Raw genomic sequence first — 20,920 nt, forward strand, 5'->3', positions numbered from 1 at the left:
CATAACCGAGGGTGGAAGATCAGCTTGGATGAAAACAGGTGGAGTCTTTGTTCCAGGAATTTGTGTTTCCGTAGAAAAAAAAAGCTGTTCCAGCGCGGGAACTGGAAAGATTCTGAAGGTTCCAGGGAGATGAGTAGGCCTACGTCAGGAACGGGATGATTCAAGTGCCATCCGAAACACTTTGCGCCGTATGCGTTGGCTGGTGTGGATCTGTTCTAAATGTGTGCAAATGCATATGCAGAAGCCGGTCTGGAGAGTGAGGAAATGAATCCATGCTGCCTTGTTTTCCACAGAGGGTCAAAACCTGAATAGTTACGAGCTGGGGCTGACTCACCAGGTTGTTACCCTTGCATTTATTAGATTATTTAAACCTGGGCTTATTTTAACTCCAGAGCTCACGTGGTTGCTGATATAAGACACATTAGACTGCAGTGGGAATGCATCCTTTTTCACAGGCCATCAATAATAGGGTAAAGTTACCTCCTGTTCTTGTCATTTTAATATTAGGTCCATTTTATTTTTTGGTGGACGTAGCACCAGCAAGGTCCATGTATATTTACTTGACTAGTTGCGTCTATGTGCACTGCCATTCCTAAATCGACCCTATAATTAGAGTTAGGAGCTACACCTGTGTTTTCCCTGCTGTGAATAGGGCCCATTGTCCATTGAAGGCTACTGTGCCAGCGTGTTTAATAAACACTGATTGGCTTCTACCCAGTTTCTTATGCCAAACATAAAAAAGGTGGCCTTGAGAGGCCAGCCTAAATCTCGCGAGTTTACCTCAGGGTTGTGCGAGGCTAGGCAAAAGACATTGAACATCAAAAATAATTTGATCATTTAGCCCTTTTCAATTGGAAGCCTTGAGTGTTATGATTTACGATTGACACTTCAGTTATTCGAGTGGGATAATAGTATCCCGGCGCCACCACATGGTAAAGATGGGAACAACAGGATGTTTTTCCCTTAAAGACTTCTCGAAGGACAGGTTTATAAATTAATTTTTAAAAGTTACATGGAGTATAAAGTTTTTATTTTTATATCCAGATGCAATTATATGAAACATGTTAGAGGATAAATATTTACAATAAAACTTAGCGCAACACTCAAAAGCTGGAAATAGCATACACACAACAACAAAAAGTGATGACAGAACGCTATCAGTCTGCCCGAACAATCCCCAAAGAAGCAATGTATGATTGTCAACCAAGAAAGGAAACAGTCAATTCAAATGTGGTCAAAATATCCGCCTAGGTCAGAATAATTAACAGAAATGGAAAGCTGAAATACGTTTTTGTTTATTTATCAATAAATTCTCTGCTCCACTGCAGTGATAGCGTTGAGCTATGCTGGTGTAGAACATAATGCCATACCGGTGAAATAGCATATCGACTCTTTTAGTGGTATGGATCATCCACTATACACCCCCTAGTGGCTGCAATGAGTATCACTGACCCCCACTCCACAGACGCTGAGACAATCCCATCGATTACAAATAGCTAAAATATGAGGACAATTAACCAAGTGTGCTTCCCTGACATTCAATTGTATATTATGTATAATTTCAATGAACATATCTTAAACCATATTTTCTTTTATTAAGAGGAAAAGTATGACCCCTGAGGAAAATGGTTAATATGTGTGTATTCCAATGATCTGACCCTTACCTCACCATGACATTAAAGCCATACATACGCAGCGGATGCATTTAATATACTGTATGTGTGTATATTAAAAAACAGCCAGTTAATCAAGAGGACCTCCTGCTCAACAATAAATAAATAAAGCTGAACCAAGAGCCCTCGTAAAGTAGTTGCAGGTTGAACTAAGCCACCACGAAACATGTCCCAAACTCATCATGGTGCAAGCCTTAGGGGCCACAGACCAGTCCTGGCCTGAGTCATTAGTACAATAGGTTAATATGAGAAAGGTGTCATTGCCATTTCAAGCATCGCTGATCAATTTGTGTAACACACACACACACACACACACACACACACACACACACACACACACACACACACACACACACACACACACACACACACACACACACACACACACACACACACACACACACACACACACACACACACACACCTCTCTTTTGGAAACAAAGCACATTTCACAGTAGCATGTAATGGGTTTTTGTTTTTGTTACATACGTTTATGGTACAACACAGAGCTTCTGTAAATTAGACATTTTTGCTGGTGTGCAGTCACAGGAAACAAAAAAAAGTTAGGAAAATAAAAGCAGTTCTACTGCTGATGACGAGATCCTCATGATCATTACCATCACCTTCATTATCATCACATAAGCCAACAGTAAATGTAATCTATGAGAGACTTTTATTTTAACATAACGGAGCACACATGGGTCACATTTCACAATCAGTGTTCCGTTCTGCCCGGAACTCAACAGACCCCTCCACTAGGAAACAAACCCCTTCCTCACTCAAATGAATATACTTTCACAGAGTAATCTGTGTCCTTTCTTGGTTACAATAGAAGATAAATACTATGCTGAAATCATACCTCCTTTAAACAATACCATACATACAGCACCCTCTCTACAACCATAACACCTGTGAGCAGTCCATTCTCCAAAAAGAAAAAGAAAAAAGGGAAACGCAAAGAGGAAAAATTCACCCATAAGCCAACTCAGTTTATTAAACCAAGAGAGGGATTTTTTTTTTTTTTTTTTAACTCTTACATACTTTTAAAAATGAAGAAAAAAAAAAATAGGTTTGCAGGCATTTACAAATGACTTTCAATGAATGATCTTTTAATTATCTCTGAGGTTCCCTCCTGCGAGGCGCCCCACTGAGCATCACCGGCAGACTCCTCCGGTATGGGTTGCAGACAGATGGACCTCCCCATCCGGTCTCTGTACAACTTGTTGTGAAGCCAATGTGGGGTGGGGTGGGGGTCCAAAAATCGGACATGGTGGCAGCCCACGAGCTAAACCTGTCCAGGGAGGGAGGGGGCGGGGGGAGGGGAATGGGTGCGCTAGGACGCAACCTTGGTGCGTATAGTAACACGCATCCAGGCTGCCCGGGACCATGGGAGCAGGGATGGTGAGAGGAGAGCAGAAGGTCCTGGAGAGGCTCGGGGAAGGAGCTTCGTTCTTACTTGTGACAAAAGAGTCAGCGGCATCAAAAGTAGATCTGCTTGGCGTCTGAGGGGTTCTGCTCCATGGGGCAGTAGGGGCACTTCAATCTGGAGAGGAGGGGCAGACGGGCAGAAGGTTGAGTGGCAGCACGGGTTTCTGACGTTTTTTTTAAGTTCACAGTGACAAAAACAATACATGTGATGCATGGAAAATCTCCGAAGCATGCGATACACTGGTTTTGGATTTTCACGTCCAACCTCAGAAGCTCAGACTTACTTCCCAGCGTTGGTCAGTTTGTTGAGGGCATCCCTGGAGATAACGTGGCCACATATAAGCTTCATGGGCGGGTTACTCTCGGACGTCTGCTGGCGGAGGATGGGACACGCGAACACAGAGTGGTACCAGCACTTCTTACCCAGGTCGATTTCAATCTAGGGCAAAAGAGATGGGGAGGCAAGGTGCAAGGTTGGGTCTTTGAGATGTATTTAATTTACCTGATGTTGAAATATTGCCTGATTATGGTACAGTGTTTTAGGGTCAATAATGATGCTTTAAATAATAATAAAAAAGCTTAGAAGACGTACATGACCACATAGAGGAGTTATGACTTAAAAAGTTGAATAATTACAACAGAGACAATAAGGTAAGATTTATAATATACAAGACAACAACATAATTCATTATTAACCATTTATTACTGCTAAGCAAGAATCAAGTTTTTGATATGAAGTGAAAAAAATTAATACTGGGAGGGGAGAATATTAAAAGCAAGGGACTTACAGGCAACTCATCCTTGTGTGTCCACACTCCACTGCACTGTCTCTGCTCGATCACCTGCTTGATGTTCATCAGCACTGGCAAGGCCATGCATCCTGACGCAAAGCTACAACACACATGTGAAGATCCTTGGAAATGACTTACATAGTCCTTGTTTCCATGACTGTGTGAATCTCTCTTATCAATCGCGAAAAAGTAAAAAACTAGGTGTGAGATTGCGATGCAAAGAGAGATGTTATCCATGTCCGAAGAGGCAGAAGCGGTAATACGACAATGCATACGTTTCCTACGATTCCTAAACTTTGCATTTCTATTATTAAACATGATTTGCAGCATTATCCAATGCAACATAAACTGGTACACCACACAATCTGAGACCGCGAAAATGTGACTGTAGTACAAACCTGTTTGTGTGTTTGCATATTGCACAAGTAGGGATCGCTCGTAAAAAATGTGTAAACAGGAAACCTGTTTTGAGTGGGTTGTGCCTTTCATGTAAACAGATTCATATTTCCCTGTAGATACAATTTCAATTCAAAACTGGTTGTAGAATTCGGACGTTTTTCTTGAACAGGGCCATGGTGAAATAGGCTCACTATGGCCCTGTTGACACAAGAGAAACATCTAGATACAATTTCAATCCATCAAAGGTCGATTTATGAAATCAGTTGTTTTCTAATGTCTAGATTGAAATTCAATACACACATCTGTTCAAACAGGAGAGATGTGTGTATTGGATTTCAATCTAGACATTAGAACTCAGTTGTTTTCTAATGTCTTAGATTGAAATTCAATACACACATCTCTCCTGTTTGAACAGATCCATAGTGAGCCTTGGGCACCCTGGGCGTCCTACCTCACGCTGAGGGGGGACTCCACCGAGAGGCCCAGCAGAGCGCAGGCGTCCCGGGTGAAGATGTTGCAGATCTCCGCCCACTGGTTGGTCTCCAGCAGGGTGCGGTAGGGGGAGTTCTCGATGCCGTGGCGCAGGTACACCAGGCTGCCCATCAGGATCTGGATGTCTGCAGTGACAAACGGAGGGCATGAGTTATCATCCCTGAACGCAGGGGCATGGTTGTTTTCAACATGGCGAGCAGAATGGGGAGAACTTGATGTGCTGGACTGTTATCTCCTTGTCCTGGATGTTAGACTGACCTAGCCCTGTGCTACAGGGGGCAGTCAATGTGGGCTGGGATGGGCTGGGGCTGGGGCTCAGCTCACCTCTCTGGTGCTGGGAGGCGAAGGGCTGGAAGTGCCTGGCGTACTGCAGGGCCTCCAGCTGATTGCCGATGCCCCCGTTGAGCAGGCTGATGAAGTACAGGCGGTGCAACTTGAACTCCAGACTGCTGTTCAAGTCCAGGAGGCGCTGGCGGTTTGTCACGGCCCACCTAGGAAAGACATCACATGGACAGAGAGGCATTGGAACAGGGTGATATGTCTGTAGGTTGTTTACTCTATGGGAGACAGTAGGATTAAGGTATCAATCCTTAAACAAGTCCAAGTGTGATTTTACAGTGTGATAAACCAATTGGAACCAATTTTAAATGATTCCATTTGTGTAATAAATTCTAGTGTATAGCTTCAATAAAAATATTGACTTGCCATCAAATTACACCTATTATTAATACCAGATAAATGATCGCACAATCATTCTTTCTTTTCACACAGAAATAATAGCATACTCCAGTGCTGGTCTGAGGTCCTGCATTCTCAGGGCCTCCAGAATCCGGTTGAGCTCCAAGAAAGGCTGCTTCATACTCATATCTATGACTACTCCGGACTCCTACAGCGCAGAATACACAACAGTGTAGAATGACATACAAAGATCCCAACAGATAAGTATTATTTTTACAAAAGGTGGAAAGAGTCAAGTCATTTGACTTACCTGGCAGAGATCCTCTGCTACGTTGAGCATCCCTTGCCTGTATAGGTGCTCTACAATGGTCTCACTCAGGTACTTCTGTCTCTCTGGAGAGTCCCACACCGTCTCTGCCACCACAGCGCTTACCTCCGCATCGAAATTCTGAAGAAAAAAAAAAAAAAAAGGTACATGCACAAATTTTGAATTTTCACAAGACAATGGTAATCCACACTCTGCAGTAGGAAAATATTGGATAGATTTGTTTTAGTCCTTACCCTGTCGATCGCCTTCCCTACTTTTGAAACGCTGCCATGGATGTCCTTATGCCGAGATGCGAGCATTTGGACTGTTTCTTTGATATTCTTACAACACTGTGCCATGGTTTGAGACAATACCGATAAGTCTCCATCTTGTACCCCTAAAAGACAATATAAAAAGTGTATTTTTGTCATGTAAGCAAAAAAACAAAAAGAAAACACAACACACTTCGAACTTCGTCAACTTAAACAGACGCTGTACTCGTCTCACCGAACGCAACGAGCTGTCCCCGTATCTCGCAGACACTCCGCAGGAGCTCGTCCAGCCTCTCCTCCGATTGGTGACCGTACATGACAAAGCGATGGAGAACCTTCTCCAGCTCACGCTCCACACAGGCACACTGCTCCATCCTCTCAGACTGGGACACGCATACACCCCAAACCTGTGGCCGGGAGCCGGGTGTTATGATACATCACCATCATCATCATCATCATCATCATTTTGAGCAAACTATTATCATTATTATACTGGACTATCATGATTATTATGATTTAAAACCCAAAATAGAATGACCTTTGTACTGTGCTATCGCATGTAACTACTCTACTATTATATTATTATTATTTTTTTTTTTTTTAGGACAAAATTCTGCTCTATATCTTGTAAAACAGCATACTTTCTGACATGGGTCAGAAAGTTTGCAGTAGATCCTATCGCCCCCTTAGGCCTTAGCCTTGTTAAATGCCACACACTTCACAACAAGGCTACCTGTAAGGGCTTTACCCCATTCTCTGATCTCAAAGCACAACGTAGAGGAACGCATGCAACACTTTTAAACGATCAACACAAGATACACAATATAGAATTGACGTAATCGCAGCGTCAGGAGCACAAACGACCACTGACAGATTACCCTGACTAGAACATGTCCCACTAGCTAGCTGCAGTAGCTCGACTTCGGTCGTACAAACTACATCTAACGACACGTCGGTGCACTGCAGCCGTGCTACCCTGTAGGTCAGTTCAGTTCAAAGGGGCCACATTTTAACGAAGGCATTTAAAAAAAATCCCCTTGAATTAAATGGCCGTGTGGCCAACGTAAACAAACGGGCTTTAGTGTCTCTCGCTCCCACAAAGCTTGACATCATCATCCTCCTCCTCCAGGCTGAGCAGTGAATGTTACCCGGCTGCTGGGTGACAAGGCCTGGATCTATCCAGGGCACAATGACAACCCTCACGGATGTCACGTTTTAGGCTTTACCAACGGTCGGAATATACATCGACATTTGTCGCAATCTCAGCACAAATACATTTAAACAAACACGTACCTATTTGGATAGCTTGTTAGCAAGCGTTAGCGTTAGCCACTTGCTTGTTATGACAACAATTTACCACCAGTCGATCTCGGGGCGGAACTTCCTGTGTCGTACTTCGCCTGCCTAGTCGGGATTTCAGAGTAAGAGTTGTTGAGAGGGTACGTTTTAATGTTTGACAAGACAACATGCGTTAAATAACGCATACTTGTATACATCTTACCTTGTATACATCAGACGTTATATGACGTTAAGAGAAGAGTATTTGAAAGTTTAATATATCTAGTAACTAGATGTCGGTAGGTCATCCAGACAGGACTGCAGACAGGCTACAGAGAAGCTTTTCAACTATTCTAGTTGTAAAGCTTCTCTGAAGCCTGTCTGCAGTCCAGCAAACATGTACCAACATGTATTTGGGTCCTGCCAGCATGTACCCCAGAGCTGATGTGTGCAGAAAACCCTAAATAAATCCCAATCATTGATGAACATTAGTTCTGGATTAGAAACATATGTTTACCTGTTAGACATTCATATATTCTTATACTGTATGGAACAAAGCAGTTTTACATAAAATGTAACCTTTTTAGCTTTACATTTAATTCATTATTTTTTTATTTAGAACTAAGAAATTATAACAGAGCATTTATATAACAGCACATACACGAGCATGACCTCAAACATGGAATATCTTTCAACATTATTTTCCGGAGGGGACATCAATAATATCACCAACCTAGTAAATCAAATGATCTTCTGGTACAGACACACAGGCATTAATAGTGGCTTAAAATATATTTGAATGAATCACTATTGTGCCATCAACATAAATATTTACCTATTGCCAAAAATCCAGAAATGCTGCACCATTCATTCTCTAAAAATAGGCATAGAGTTATAACGCTATAACACCACTGAGCAATATAAAAAGGGGTCATAAACAAAAACTTTAGAAAGAGTTGGGTTTATGTGTGAATGATCTCAAAAGTGGAGTCGATTTCTATTACATTAATTTTAAATACCATACATTTTGAAATAATTTGCACCCATGGTAAAACCATGCTCATAATCCAGAAGTTTTTTTTATTTGTCACATTTCTTGAATAAAGTCTCATTGTTAATGTCATGTTTCAATTCAAAGCCCCCTTCCACAAGAGTCGCCAATGCTACGTCAGAGGAGACAGTCAAGGAAACATTGGAGGAGGCAGTGGAGGCGTCAGTGGAGGAAACAGTGGAGAAGACAGTGGCAAAGTTTGTTGAAAAGACAGTGGAGGAGTGGAGGAAACAGTCAAGGAAACAGTGGAGGAAACAGTAAAGGAAACAGTGGAGGAGGAAGTGAAAAAGACAGTGGAGGGGGCAGTAAAGCAAACAGCTGAGGAGGCAGTGCAGGAAGAAAAAGGGAAAAAGCAGAACACTTTTAGTGGAGCAGCAGCCTATAGCTGCAGTTGTAAAAGGGAGTGGTCAATAAGGAAAATTGCTGGAAAGTTTCAGTAATAATTGTGTGGGGTGAAGGCCATTATAGGTGGCCAATAGATGTTGATAAAAAATGCATACACAGTGCATACACTGACGAAACTGATGTACAATACTGCACCACGCAGTATTTATTCTCTCAACGTGTTTATGACCGTCTCTATAAGACAGAAAGCCTGATAACACTTGCATGGCGTCAAAGATTATAATGGAAAAATGATGTGGTGTGTTGCATTGCTGACAGAATGAGTAGGCCTTGTGTTACTCATCTATCAGTAATCCAGACAAAAGCCCACCATTACAGAGGTGCTTATCATTCCTTCTCCCTGAATCCTCCAGTGCTATGTGCCACATGTGGGCTCATATTCATGCACATGATCGACAAATGCACACACACACACACACACACACACACACAGACACACACACTGTAAGAGCGTCATTATCACATACATAAAATAATTCTGCCCTCTCACACCCACAGTACCATGACTAAAATCTATTTCTGATCACTGACTTCTAGTATATTTATATTGAAGGACATTTTACTGTTGGGAGTTTTAAACTGACTATAGCAATACTGCTTTGCTCATTATAGCAAAGTCGTATTGTATTATATTTACATTTTATGCTGAACAACATATATCGGGGCTCATTTGTTACAACCTGAACAATCCATTGCGATCAAGAATGAAATACTCAAATACTACGTAATCTATACTCTGTAATCATTTGTCAGCAGAAAGATTCTTAAATAAGCTAGATTCTCAAGTTGTTTTGATTATATAACAGCCTTTTCATAAAATATAAATAGCAGTCGCTCTGTAGATGGTAGATCAATATGATATTTTATGAGGATCACATACTGTACAATTATCTTACATTGTGACTCCATCTTCAAACAATCCTAACACACACCCACACACACACACACACACACACAATTATTTCCTTTCAGGGGGACCCTAATGGGATACTGGGACACTATGCTGAGTTATGCATGGGTTCTGATCTCTCTCAAAGCTGGGGGGTCTCTGATCCGTCAAAATGTCTGCCAATATGAAATAGTGTCTAGCGTTGATCCTCCTCTACTCACACACACACACACACACACACACACACACACACACACACACACACACACACACACACACACACACACACACACACACACACACACACACACCCCTAATGTAAACCCATGACAATAAAGCGTGACCGCTGAAATATCTGTCAGGTGGTTCAAGTGTGAGTGTCTGTGCTGTGCCATATCTCTACCCCTCTCTGCCTCCACATATGTGTTCCCAGGCAGCTAAACCTCTGACAATCTGGGCCTGATAGTGTGGCACTATATATAGCGGGGGTCCTGCCGCTGAACTGGGTCTTAGTGTCAGATTCCAGGGCCCGCATCCACCCTGGCTGGTGCAGCACCTGCTGCTAACTATAACCCTCACCCGGCCAAACTCAGACAGGGTAACCTATGCCAAAACCTATTCGCAACCTAGAGAGCCAGGTTAGAAACAGAAAGCCCTTCCCCTGGGGCTTGCTTGAATGGGAGGGGCAGAATGGAGGGACAGAGAGAGGGGAGATAGTCAGAGGAAAGAGCATGAGTGTGATTCTGCTTCTTGTCATGGTGAAAACTGTTGGATATGTGAAGATTGTGTCCCACAAACAGGGCCTCGGACTGTTTTACTCTGTTCTACAGATACTAGGTCCCTTGTTAGAAGTTAGGACTGGTGTTGCTGCTGTGGCGCTTTATGCTGTGGATTTAAGAGACAGTTGATTGGATGAAGGGTGGCATTTGAAACACTGAAACTCAATGCCTGGACTACCCTGTTTTGGGCTGAAGGTAAGCGAGCAAACATTCTCATTTTCCTTTTTCATTCAGACTTGTGCTCTTCTTTTTAGAGCAATAGGTGATGGGTATGTACGAGGCATAATTCATTTTAATAAAATGTCTTGCTATATCAGACCAGTCATTTAATATGTTTTTCCTCGTACTTGTTTCTTGTCTCTTGTTACTAACTTGATTATTTATTTGGTTTTGATTCTTGAAGTTTATTGAAGAGATAGCTTTTCTGGCAAACAAAAAAGTAAATGTGACATCCAAACAATGATGTTCCATTTTTTTTATTTTTACAAATGGAATAGATTAAGCCACTTTAAAGAATATGAATCATTATATAAGCTTGCCTCTCTGACAATTGACTTGAATTTTTGACTATATGACTAATTCAATGTTGTTACCCCATTCTAGGTAGATAGTTTAGAAAACCCCAGGGAAAAAGCCTGGCCTGGCCCCTGTGAAGACCTGGTGCCTGTGGTCTAGCGATGGACAGCTGGACTCTTAAGGGGGACAGCTACTCCTTCCTGCGCAGTGCGCCTCGCACCATCTCCCTCCGCAACCGAGAAGGCACCCCTAACCACGTGGAGATCTTTGACATCACCAACATACCTAGCCCCCGTACTGCCATCTCCGAGACGACCTGTCTGTGTGACATCTTCGGGGACGACCGTGACTCCCCCTCCCTCTCTAGCAGTCCCGCATCTGGGGCTTTCGTTCCTCCTCCCAGGGAGGTGGACCGAGGGGCAGCCGCCTCCCCCTTAGTGGACGACTCCTCTGGCTCCTACCACACGGCCAACGGCTCCAGTGAAGGAGAGGAGGGCTTTGAGGATCCTAAAGAGAGACTGCGCAGCCCACTGTTGCCAACAGGGAATTCTGAAGGGCAAGATTCAGAAGGCCACAACCAGACCTCTGAGCATTCAGGTCTTTCTGAGGAGATCCCCAAATTAGAATCAGCGGCCTCACTGCCGCTACCACTGTTAAGTACAGAGAGTGCATCACTTGAGGTCCTAAACAGTGTTTCCACTTCTAGGACCCCATCCCCTCGACATAACAGCCCCGAGACACTGAAGAGTGCGGAAGATATAGGGATATCCTCATCTCCATCCTCATCATTATCCTCACACAGGACATCAAGTCCGAGTCGCTCCCCTCAGCCTCGTCACCTAGTGGCCAGCTCATCTTCTATAGATTCACAACTCACACCCTCTTTGCTTGAACCCAGTGGATCTCCCAGGGGTAGTCGCTCATCAAGTGGATCTCGCAAAAGTAGTCTCTCATCAGAGCAGCAACCACAATCATCTGATCATCTAAGGGGATTGACGCCACCCACATTTGAACCCAGGGTCGTCTTCTCTTCTAATTCAACTTCACGCAGCAGTGTTGACATCTATCGGCAGTCAGGAGAAAGATCAACCAGTCCTGAATCCAGAGATTATTCCTACTCCCCTGATACCCAGGACTGCTCGCCTTTCTCAGAGCTAAGAGGGAGGGTCTCTGTTCATGACCTCTTCAGCAGAGGCTCAACACCTGACATAGAGGACTCTCCCTGCACACCAGAGCTTATTTCCTGCACTTTGTTAGCTGGAGAAGACACACCCGAAAACCGAGGCAGCAAGCTGTCTACTGAGGCCAAGAGTGCTGCGTCCACACCTCTTCCTACATACACACCACCCACACCTGCCAGTTCGATAGCCTGCACTCCTGAGGGTAGAGGACGCAGCGTCTCACCTGCCGTCAGGTATACCCCCTCACCTACGCTGTCGCTTGGAATACCACACGTATCTCCCACATCTGATTCCCTATCCCAGGCTCACTCACCTGTACCATATTCACTCCAATCACTTGAAGTAAGTGGTGAGTATTTTCCAAAAGAGTCGAACCATACTAGTTCCTCTCCAGAAATAAGAGTTACGGCATCTTCGCCAGAGGTGAGAAGGAGAGAGAAGTCCCTTGAAGAGAATTTAGCATTGAATTCTGAAGATCCCAGACAGTTCTCCAGAGCCCCCACGTGCTCCCCTCACATTACAGAGCCCAGTTACTCTGTCGTCCAGCCCGAAGACGGCGACACAGCAACATACACCGAAATAGCTCACCTTTCAACTTCAGAGCTTATTTACAGGTCACCTGAACCCCAGTGCAGGACCCCAGTCAGGCAGATAGATCCCAGGACCGCCCAAGAAGAGTCAACAGTTAAAATAGTTACACCAGACCAATATTATAAATACAGTGACCCAGAGTCTGATAACACGGATACAACTGAGTTACCTCAACCAAGGTACAGATCTTTATCCCCTGAGCCACAGAGTTACACACCCTCACCTGAGCTAAGCCATCAAGGTCCTCTCCCTGAAACCAGACCTTACAGTCCCTTACCTGAACAAAGGAATCTCTTTCCATTACCTGAAAAAAGAGAAGATACTCCCTCCCCTGAACTAAGGTTTCTTGCTCCCCCACCTGGGAAAATACCCTACACTCCCTCACCTGAACCAATACATTTTGAGACACAATCTTCCCCCTCACCTGTGTCAAGGAGTTTTGCTCCATCACCGTATAGTATTGAACAGTATAGTTACTCACCCGAACCAAGTGATATTCTGCCATCACCTGAGAAAAGACAACTAACTCCCTCACCTGAACTAAGGAATCTCCCTCCGTCACCTGAGAAAAGACAACTTACTCCATCACCTCAACAAAGGGACCCTCCGTCACCTGAGAAAAGACAACTTACTCCATCACCTCAACAAAGGAACCCTCCGTCACCTGAGAAAAGACAACTTACTCCATCACCTCAACAAAGGAACTCTCCGTCACCTGAGAAAAGACAACTTACTCCATCACCTCAACAAAGGAACCTCCCTCTGTCACCTAAGAAAAGACAAATTACTCCATCACCTCAACCAAGGGATCTTACTCCATCACCTGAGAAAATACAACAAACTCCCTCACCTCAACCAAGAAACCTTGCTCCATCACCTGAGAAAAGACAAATTACTCCATCAACTCAACCAAGGGATCTTACTCCATCACCTGAGAAAAGACAACAAACTCCCTCACCTCAACCAAGGAACCTCGCTCCATCACCTGGGAAAAGACAACTTACTCCATCACCTCAACAAAGGGATCTTACTTCATCACCTGAGAAAAGACAACCTAGTCCCTCGCCTCAACCGAGGGATCCTACTCAATCACCTGAGAAAAATCAGTTTAATCCCTCACCTCAACCGAGGGATCATACTTCAGCCCCTGAGAAAAGTCAGTTAACTTCCTCCCCTGAACCGAGGGATCCTACTTCGCCTGAACCAATACATTTTGCTCCATCACCTTCAGACCGACAATATTCACCCATGTGTGAACCAAAGCATACTGTTTTCTCACCGGAGGAGAAAGAGCTAACTCAAACGCCTGGCCTTATACATTACCCTTCCTCACCTGTGTCAAGCCTCCGTGTTCCATCACCTGAACCAACCTTTCGCAATCTCTCACCTGAACGGAGATATCAATCTATATCCCCTGCATCAAGACATCATATTACATCACCTGATCCACCAACTGTTTCTTCTGAGTCAAGAATTAACCAGTCCTTACCGGATATAAGTTATCGGAATCTCTCACCTGCCTCGAGATACCACACTCCTTCACCAAGAGATCTTGTATCCTCACACAAGCCAAGCCCTCCCTCTCCTGTCCCTGTAGCAGAGCACCTGACTCCTTCACCTCAGCCAAGACACATTTCTCATCCACCTAGTTCAAGGCACCACAGCCCTCAGATAACCGACTCAAATACTTTGAGTCAGTCACCTGAATACAAAAGTGGACAACCATCCCCTATGGGATCCCCCCTACACAACGTTGATCCTTTCTCTACCACACAACTCTCTCTTTTTCCTCAAGACACACCTGAAATGGTAGAGTCTTCCCTTTCAGATCTATCAAACTACAGCCAAACAGCAGTAGATTGCAAATCAGCACAACTCGAAAAAAATAGTGTTGTCAGGCCACCTGGAGAGAGAAAATTGAGTAGAACACCAGAACAACACAGTGAACTGAAAGAAATCACACCAAAGGAAACATACCGTCAAAGTGTACAAAGCAATTATTTTAATCAGAAGGAAGACAACAATTTGAATCCTCCGATTGAAATACAGAGCTCCTTTCACGGTCTACCAGCCTCTACTGTTGACAGAGAGCCAGACATAGTTGCCCGCCAGGCTGTGGCTATCTCACCTGCCCAGCGAGGGAAAGAACCAAAGCCTAAATTTCCACTTAACCCCACAAGATCTGATAAGGTAGAAACATCTCGCAAGCCTGACTACCCCAGAAAACAGCCAACCACCAAAGTTGTAATTCTAAGCAGAGAGGAGCCGGCAGAGGACAGGGCCCGTCATGGGAGCAAAAGGAGAACTCCCTCACCCCCAATTACACGGTTCACCCCTGTACACATTATAGCCCCAGAGAAACCCTACAGACTGTGGCAGAACAGGTGTCGGAGCCCCCCACAAGTTGCAGCATCAACACTAACTGACAATTTCAAGAATCAGATGACAAAATGGGGAAGCCCCGGAGTCATACGTAGAAACAGCAATAACCAAGAAGATTGGCTAGGGCAGAATAGGCAGATGGGGATGTCGGGGGGAGTTCCTTTGGAGGCGGAGATCAAAAGGGGGACAAATCCCGGGAGAGAACAACACAAATGTACGAGGAGGGAGATGGAGAGTGAGAGGAAGAGGGAGGAGCGACTGCAGGAAAAGAGGGAGGGGACGAAGGCACATGCCAGCTACAGGGGGCAACAGGTTGAGCTGTCATTCAGTGCCAGAAATAGAAAAGGGCCCGAGAGTCACAGTGCAGCGTCCACAGGCAAACAGACCAGTAAGGGAATGCTAACAGCCCACTCCTATTCAGAGAGGTTGCCTGCCACAAGGCAGCCACAGCAACAACAGAGAAGAGGAGGTCCCACTCGGAGGCTACAGCCTTCTCTGCCCCAGAATATGAACGTTGGTTCTGGTCGTGTTTCTAAAAACAGGCCCCGCCAGAGTTCTAGCTCCAGCATGGGAAGTGAGCTGGACGAGGCAGACAGTGAGGTGAAGTGGTTTACTGATGGCGCTTTCCGCAGCCTGTCAAGCCCTGAGATTGACTACCTGGATATGTACAACTCTAGTCACCGATCCTCCACCAATATCTCCCAACCATCTACCCAGGAAAGCCCAGCAGGAGCTAGTGCGTCTCTGCTAACCTATGCTGACTTCAAGGGGTCCGGACAAAGACTGGACAACGAAGACTTTCCATTCCAACCTACTACGTATTACTCAGATGGCCTAGACCCAGCTAAACGCTATGAAATGGGCAGCTTTGAGTGTGTGGATGTTGCAGTGGAAAGAGACGAACCGAGGAAGGCTAGGAGAGGAGTTCCCAAAAGACAGATCCAACTGAAGAGAAAGAACACGCTTGAATCAAGGCAAGATGAGAGCAGTGAGAATGGCAGCCCTGTTGTTCCAGGGATGGCTGACAGTCCCTCATTCCAGGGATCCCTCAAAGAGACTTTGCTGAGACAGCACAGCACACCAGTGACCATGCATGAGCCCTACCCCTGTGAACCGAGCACAGACATACCAGAATACAACAACAAAACATTTAAACTTCAGAAGTCGACTTCACTTGACGAGGCGCATCCTAAAACCAAGATGGCCACTTGCCTTATCAAGAGTGTGCTGTCTAAGAAGATGCAAGGCGTTGATTCTTCCCATGAGGAAAAAACATCATCATCTGTTCAAGTGGAGGAAACACTGGAAAAGTCAACCGAAAATGATACACTGAATCTGTGTTCCAGCCTCAAGTCACAGTGCAGTATTTTATCTGCAGAGCCTGCTGTAGGAACAGAATCAAACACAATGGCTTCCGATCAACACTTTGCCGGTAAAAGTCCAACTGAGAGGCCTGGAATGAGGTCGGAACTCATGGTTCCATTCAGAAGGCAAGCAAGTGGCTGTGAAAGAGAGGAGGAAAAAGCAACAAGCAAGTCAGCAAGTACTACTGTTGGGAATAAAGGAGTTCATTTTGCTACTGGATCAAACAGCCACATGGAAGCCAGGCAGGAACAGGAATACAGAATCCCGAGCACAGAGATCAAAGATGGTCTTGCCACTGACACAAAGAAGTCTTCCCTGAATGTCTCCCTTACACCAGAATTGGATATTAAACCAGATTTGCACTGTGAGGTTCCATCCCCAGAATCATCACCAAAGCAATCGTTCAAAGAGAATGAGAATAAGGGAGAGTCCCCAATAGATGTGAAGACGGAGGAGGAAGATGTAAATGGAAACAATAAAGTCAAAGTGCCAATGCACAAAGTAAGAGATGTGCGAAGGCTGGTAAAGAACACATATAACCTGTCATTCAAGGCAAGCAGTGCTATGACACCTTCACCTAAAATGGAAGAAAATGTTGAAAATGAGGAGATACATCAGGACAGGAGGGAGGAAATAACAGAGGAAAGAAAGGTGAGTAAAGATGTTGTATCGGAAGCAGGGCGAGAGAACAGGAGGAAGGAGATAACACAAGTAAGCAAAAAAGTAATGACAGACAAACAGAGAGGGGAGCTGAGAGAGGACAGGGTGGAGGAGCTGAAGGTGGAGGGAAGAGATGCAGAGCACCCGACATCAACAGCCACTCCACCGGAACAAAAGGGAAGGTCCTGGTATCACTCACAGCCAATGCAGATAGAGTGTAAAGCAGTGTGTTGGAAGGAGGACAAGGACAAAAAGACACCCAGCAGAATGGAAGAAGGCAAACGTGGAGAGCAACGGCAGGCCTCTGCACAGCTGTCTGTTGCAGAGGCCTCCAAGCCAGAAGGTTATTTATATGGAGGCCCAGAGAGTCACATGACCGATCAGACAACAACATCAAAGCCATGTGAGTCTGATGCTAACAAAGAGCCGAAAGAAGATAGCCTTGAAGCAAGAAATGACACAACAGTTGAGGCTAAACCTGAGACAGCCAGAAGATACAAGAAACCTCCCTTGCTGGGAAGCCTCCCTAAATTACCCAGTAAGGAACGAGAGGTTTCCACCGCTGTAGTTGTGATAAGGGATGGGTTAAGTAAACACAAGACTGTCCAGGATGAGAGACCACTGCCAGTCACAGCCACAAACAGCGAGAGCAGCAGCCATGCGGTGTCCATGTTGCTCAAGGAGAAGGGCTACCAAGCCGAGATTGGAGCAGTATTGAATGAGGGAGAACAAAACACAGTTGGAGGTAAGGGGATGCCTCATAAGCATGTGAACCGACTGGAAATTCCTTTGCAGATCTGCTCAACTTCGGAAGGTGGTGTGTCCGAGTCACAAAAAGAAAGGACCTTCTCCACCTCCTCTGCCAAGTCCACCCCCACGACAGAAACTCCACCAATAATGGGAGAGGAGGAGAATGTGGGCATTAAACCGCAGATGAGAGACTCTGCACAGCTAAATATTGAAACTCCTTTGAGAAATACAGGGAGGCAAACAGTAACACCACCAATCAAAGATTTTGATGCTTTGAAAAGACAAGATCCAACTTTTCCACCAAGGTCCCCTGCGTTAAGATATAAACCTCAGCAAATCGAGGTGAAGTCACTGTCAAAAGAACAAAATACACCCACAAACAACCTAGTGTTGAACAAAAAATCTCAATCCATAGAGGTCAAATCGATATCAAACAATCAAACAAAACCAGCTGTGCCACCAAAGCCTAACTACAAATTCAAACCGCCTGATTTAGGCCCACTGCCAAATGAATCTCAAACTTCAGCTGAGAGATCTCAAACAATAGTAGTCTCCTCACCAACCATCTATAGAAAACTCTCCAGTGACAGCACATCAGCTTCCAACTATACAAGAAAACTAGCTGTGTCTGCTGTCTCTAGCTGCAGACCGCCGCAGAACAAAACGACAACAACTGTTTCGAGTCAGTCCAACTCATCAGCATTATCTGATAAAGATCAGTCCAACAACGGAGCTCATCATCCCCAGGCCTCAACTCAAAGCACCAGTGATGCACAAAGTGCCACAGCTTTGGCCCCTGCTTCAGTATCAGCCACAAACCCAGCGACAACCTCAGAACCGGGTCTGATTCGTGGTACAAATGTAAGCCAAATCTCTGGATCTTCCTCGACTGTTGCCAGCGGGTCACGGCAGTCAGCTGTTATGGATCTGAATAGTCAACCACAGTATTCCAGAAGCACATTAGCTCATGATCAAGCAAGTACTGTGACCTCTAACTATGAGAAACAACCCACTGTGGTATCCTCAACACGAGTGCCACAATATGCACACGAACCAAGGCCTTTCCACAGATCCTTATCAAGTGAGCAATCCCAGAGAGCAGACGACCTGCGTTTCTATTCTTCAGATGACCCGCCGAGCTACGACGAAAGGGAGAGTTTCAGTCCACTTATGCTGCAAGGTTTGACCCCCAAGAAGCCAAACCGGTACTTCGCTGCCCCCCGCCCTCCCCCGTGCTCATGCACCTCTGGATGCCCCTCCCACACTGGTCTCACTCCTCCTCACCGTCACCACAGCCCCCACAACCACACCCCTCCGGCGTCCGCTCACTCCCCGGGCCACCCGCACCCTTACCCCATAGCACCGCCTCCTCTCCGGCCACACCAGTGCAGAGCTGAACCCCCACCTATGTGCTACCAGCCCGGCTCTCCTAAATCAAGTCCCCTGGGTCCCGGCCAGCCTCCGACCATGTACCACCCCCTCAACCAGCCTCCTTCCTACCCTCCCCACCCCTCTCTCATGCAACCCTGTGGCCCGGAACGCCCACTGCAGCCACACCAGCACATGGAGCCCAGACGGCCCTCATTACAGCGCTCTTCTCAACAGCAGCAGCAGCCTGGGATGAGTGTGGCTCCCTATGGCGACCATGGCCACGGACACTCCCCTGGCCTAGCACATCTGGATTCTCAATACATGTGTGGCCCTCAGGGCATGGGGCCCTCCTATGGCTCAGAGTATGAGGGCGACGGCACCAGCATGTACTCTGAAGGTAGCTTCGGGCAGACGCCTCGGAGGATGCTGATGGACCCGGAGACGGGGAAGTATTTCTACATCGAGGTTCCTGTGCAGCCGTTGAGAAAGATGCTGTTCGACCCGGAGACCGGCCAGTATGTGGAGGTGCTGATCCCGCAGCAATCCATGTCGCAATCGGGCATGTATCCACCCACCGCGGCCCCTTACCCATCCATGCACAATTCTAATATGTATGCCCCCGCCCCGCAGTATATGCAGCCCTATGCGGCTCCACCTCCACCCCATCCCCAGGCTCAGCCTCCACCTCCCCCCCGCCACCCTGACAGCTCCGCCGCCACAGCCCTGCACCAGAACGGGCCAGGGGTCGTCTACGGAGGTCCCCCCGGTCAGGTGTCCAAGATGGACCCCCAGACCCATCAACCACTCGACCAGGGCTATCTAGAGGGCATGTATTATGTCCCTACCGGCATGAATGCAAGTCCAAATCCCCCCCCACCAGACTTCTACCACAAACATTCCCCCAGCCCCCACTCCGGGGCAGGGGGGAAGAGGTCCTGAAATAGAGGTTAGAGGCCGCCGTCCTGGAGCCTGTTGGGATTTAAATACACTGTGCATAATGGATGGCTGCCTAATCTTAGCCTTTAATCGAATCAGGTTTTCACACAGCGCGTGTTATTTGTTTGTCATTCTCTTTGCTGCTTATACTATAATGCACTGCTTAACTTTGGAATAATGAATGCATATGTGATTATTGTATGTTGAATCCTTTTGATATGGGAGCCACCCTTTTATACAATGTGTTATTAGCTTAAGTTAGAAAATGGTGGATCTGAATGTCTATCAATTCATTATAAGTGCACATTTCGGTATTACACTAACTATTATTATTATTAATTAACTATTTACTTGTGTCAATGTGTTTACTTCAAGAAAGATCTATTACAGTTGAAAATACTTTCTCAAGAAGAATGTACTATTTATGTATTTGTATTTTGTTGTATTTTGTTTCTCTGAATTCGGGATTTGAGTTTATGCACATAATGCAAATAAAGTAAACAATTACTTTATATCTGGTTTCTTGTATTTAGTAGGCCTACAGTAGCAATACATTACATAATGGAACAATCAATAATGTATTACTAAAGGCTCTAACACAACAACTTACATTAAACCATATAGCATTAAATGACAAACATAGACAGGGAGACACTTTAATTAACCATGGATCAAAACCCCTTTTATAAACCTCTGAGGTATCTGACCAGTTACTGTTTCACCTCC

At 45.4% G+C, this 20,920-nt stretch overlaps 2 protein-coding genes across 3 annotated transcripts; one reads left to right on the plus strand and one right to left on the minus strand.

The window, feature by feature from the left end:
• Positions 1-2,116: 2,116 nt before the first annotated feature.
• On the minus strand, positions 2,117-7,411 carry rmnd5b (required for meiotic nuclear division 5 homolog B). 2 transcript variants are annotated; one of them, XM_084469440.1, is made up of 10 exons: positions 7,334-7,411; positions 6,276-6,447; positions 6,023-6,165; positions 5,772-5,909; positions 5,569-5,669; positions 5,108-5,274; positions 4,743-4,908; positions 3,890-3,992; positions 3,386-3,540; positions 2,117-3,216 (listed from the first exon to the last, which is right to left on the minus strand). In XM_084469440.1, the coding sequence occupies exons 2-10, from the start codon at positions 6,412-6,414 to the stop codon at positions 3,153-3,155; spliced, it is 1,176 nt and encodes a 391-aa protein (XP_084325566.1). In that variant the 5' UTR covers positions 6,415-6,447; positions 7,334-7,411; the 3' UTR covers positions 2,117-3,152. The 2 variants fall into 2 exon arrangements, with proteins under 2 accessions (XP_084325566.1, XP_084325565.1); XM_084469439.1 differs by having other exon boundaries at positions 5,042-5,274.
• A 2,958-nt stretch (positions 7,412-10,369) lies between these two features.
• On the plus strand, positions 10,370-20,696 carry LOC311345308 (uncharacterized protein). Its single transcript, XM_084469669.1, has 2 exons — positions 10,370-10,637; positions 11,046-20,696. Exon 2 carries the CDS (start codon positions 11,120-11,122, stop codon positions 20,195-20,197), a length of 9,078 nt encoding a protein of 3,025 aa, XP_084325795.1. The 5' UTR covers positions 10,370-10,637; positions 11,046-11,119; the 3' UTR covers positions 20,198-20,696.
• Positions 20,697-20,920: the final 224 nt, after the last annotated feature.

This window comes from Micromesistius poutassou, assembly GCF_964030765.1.
Source record: "Micromesistius poutassou genome assembly, chromosome: 6".
NCBI classification, from domain to species: Eukaryota; Metazoa; Chordata; class Actinopteri; order Gadiformes; family Gadidae; genus Micromesistius; species Micromesistius poutassou.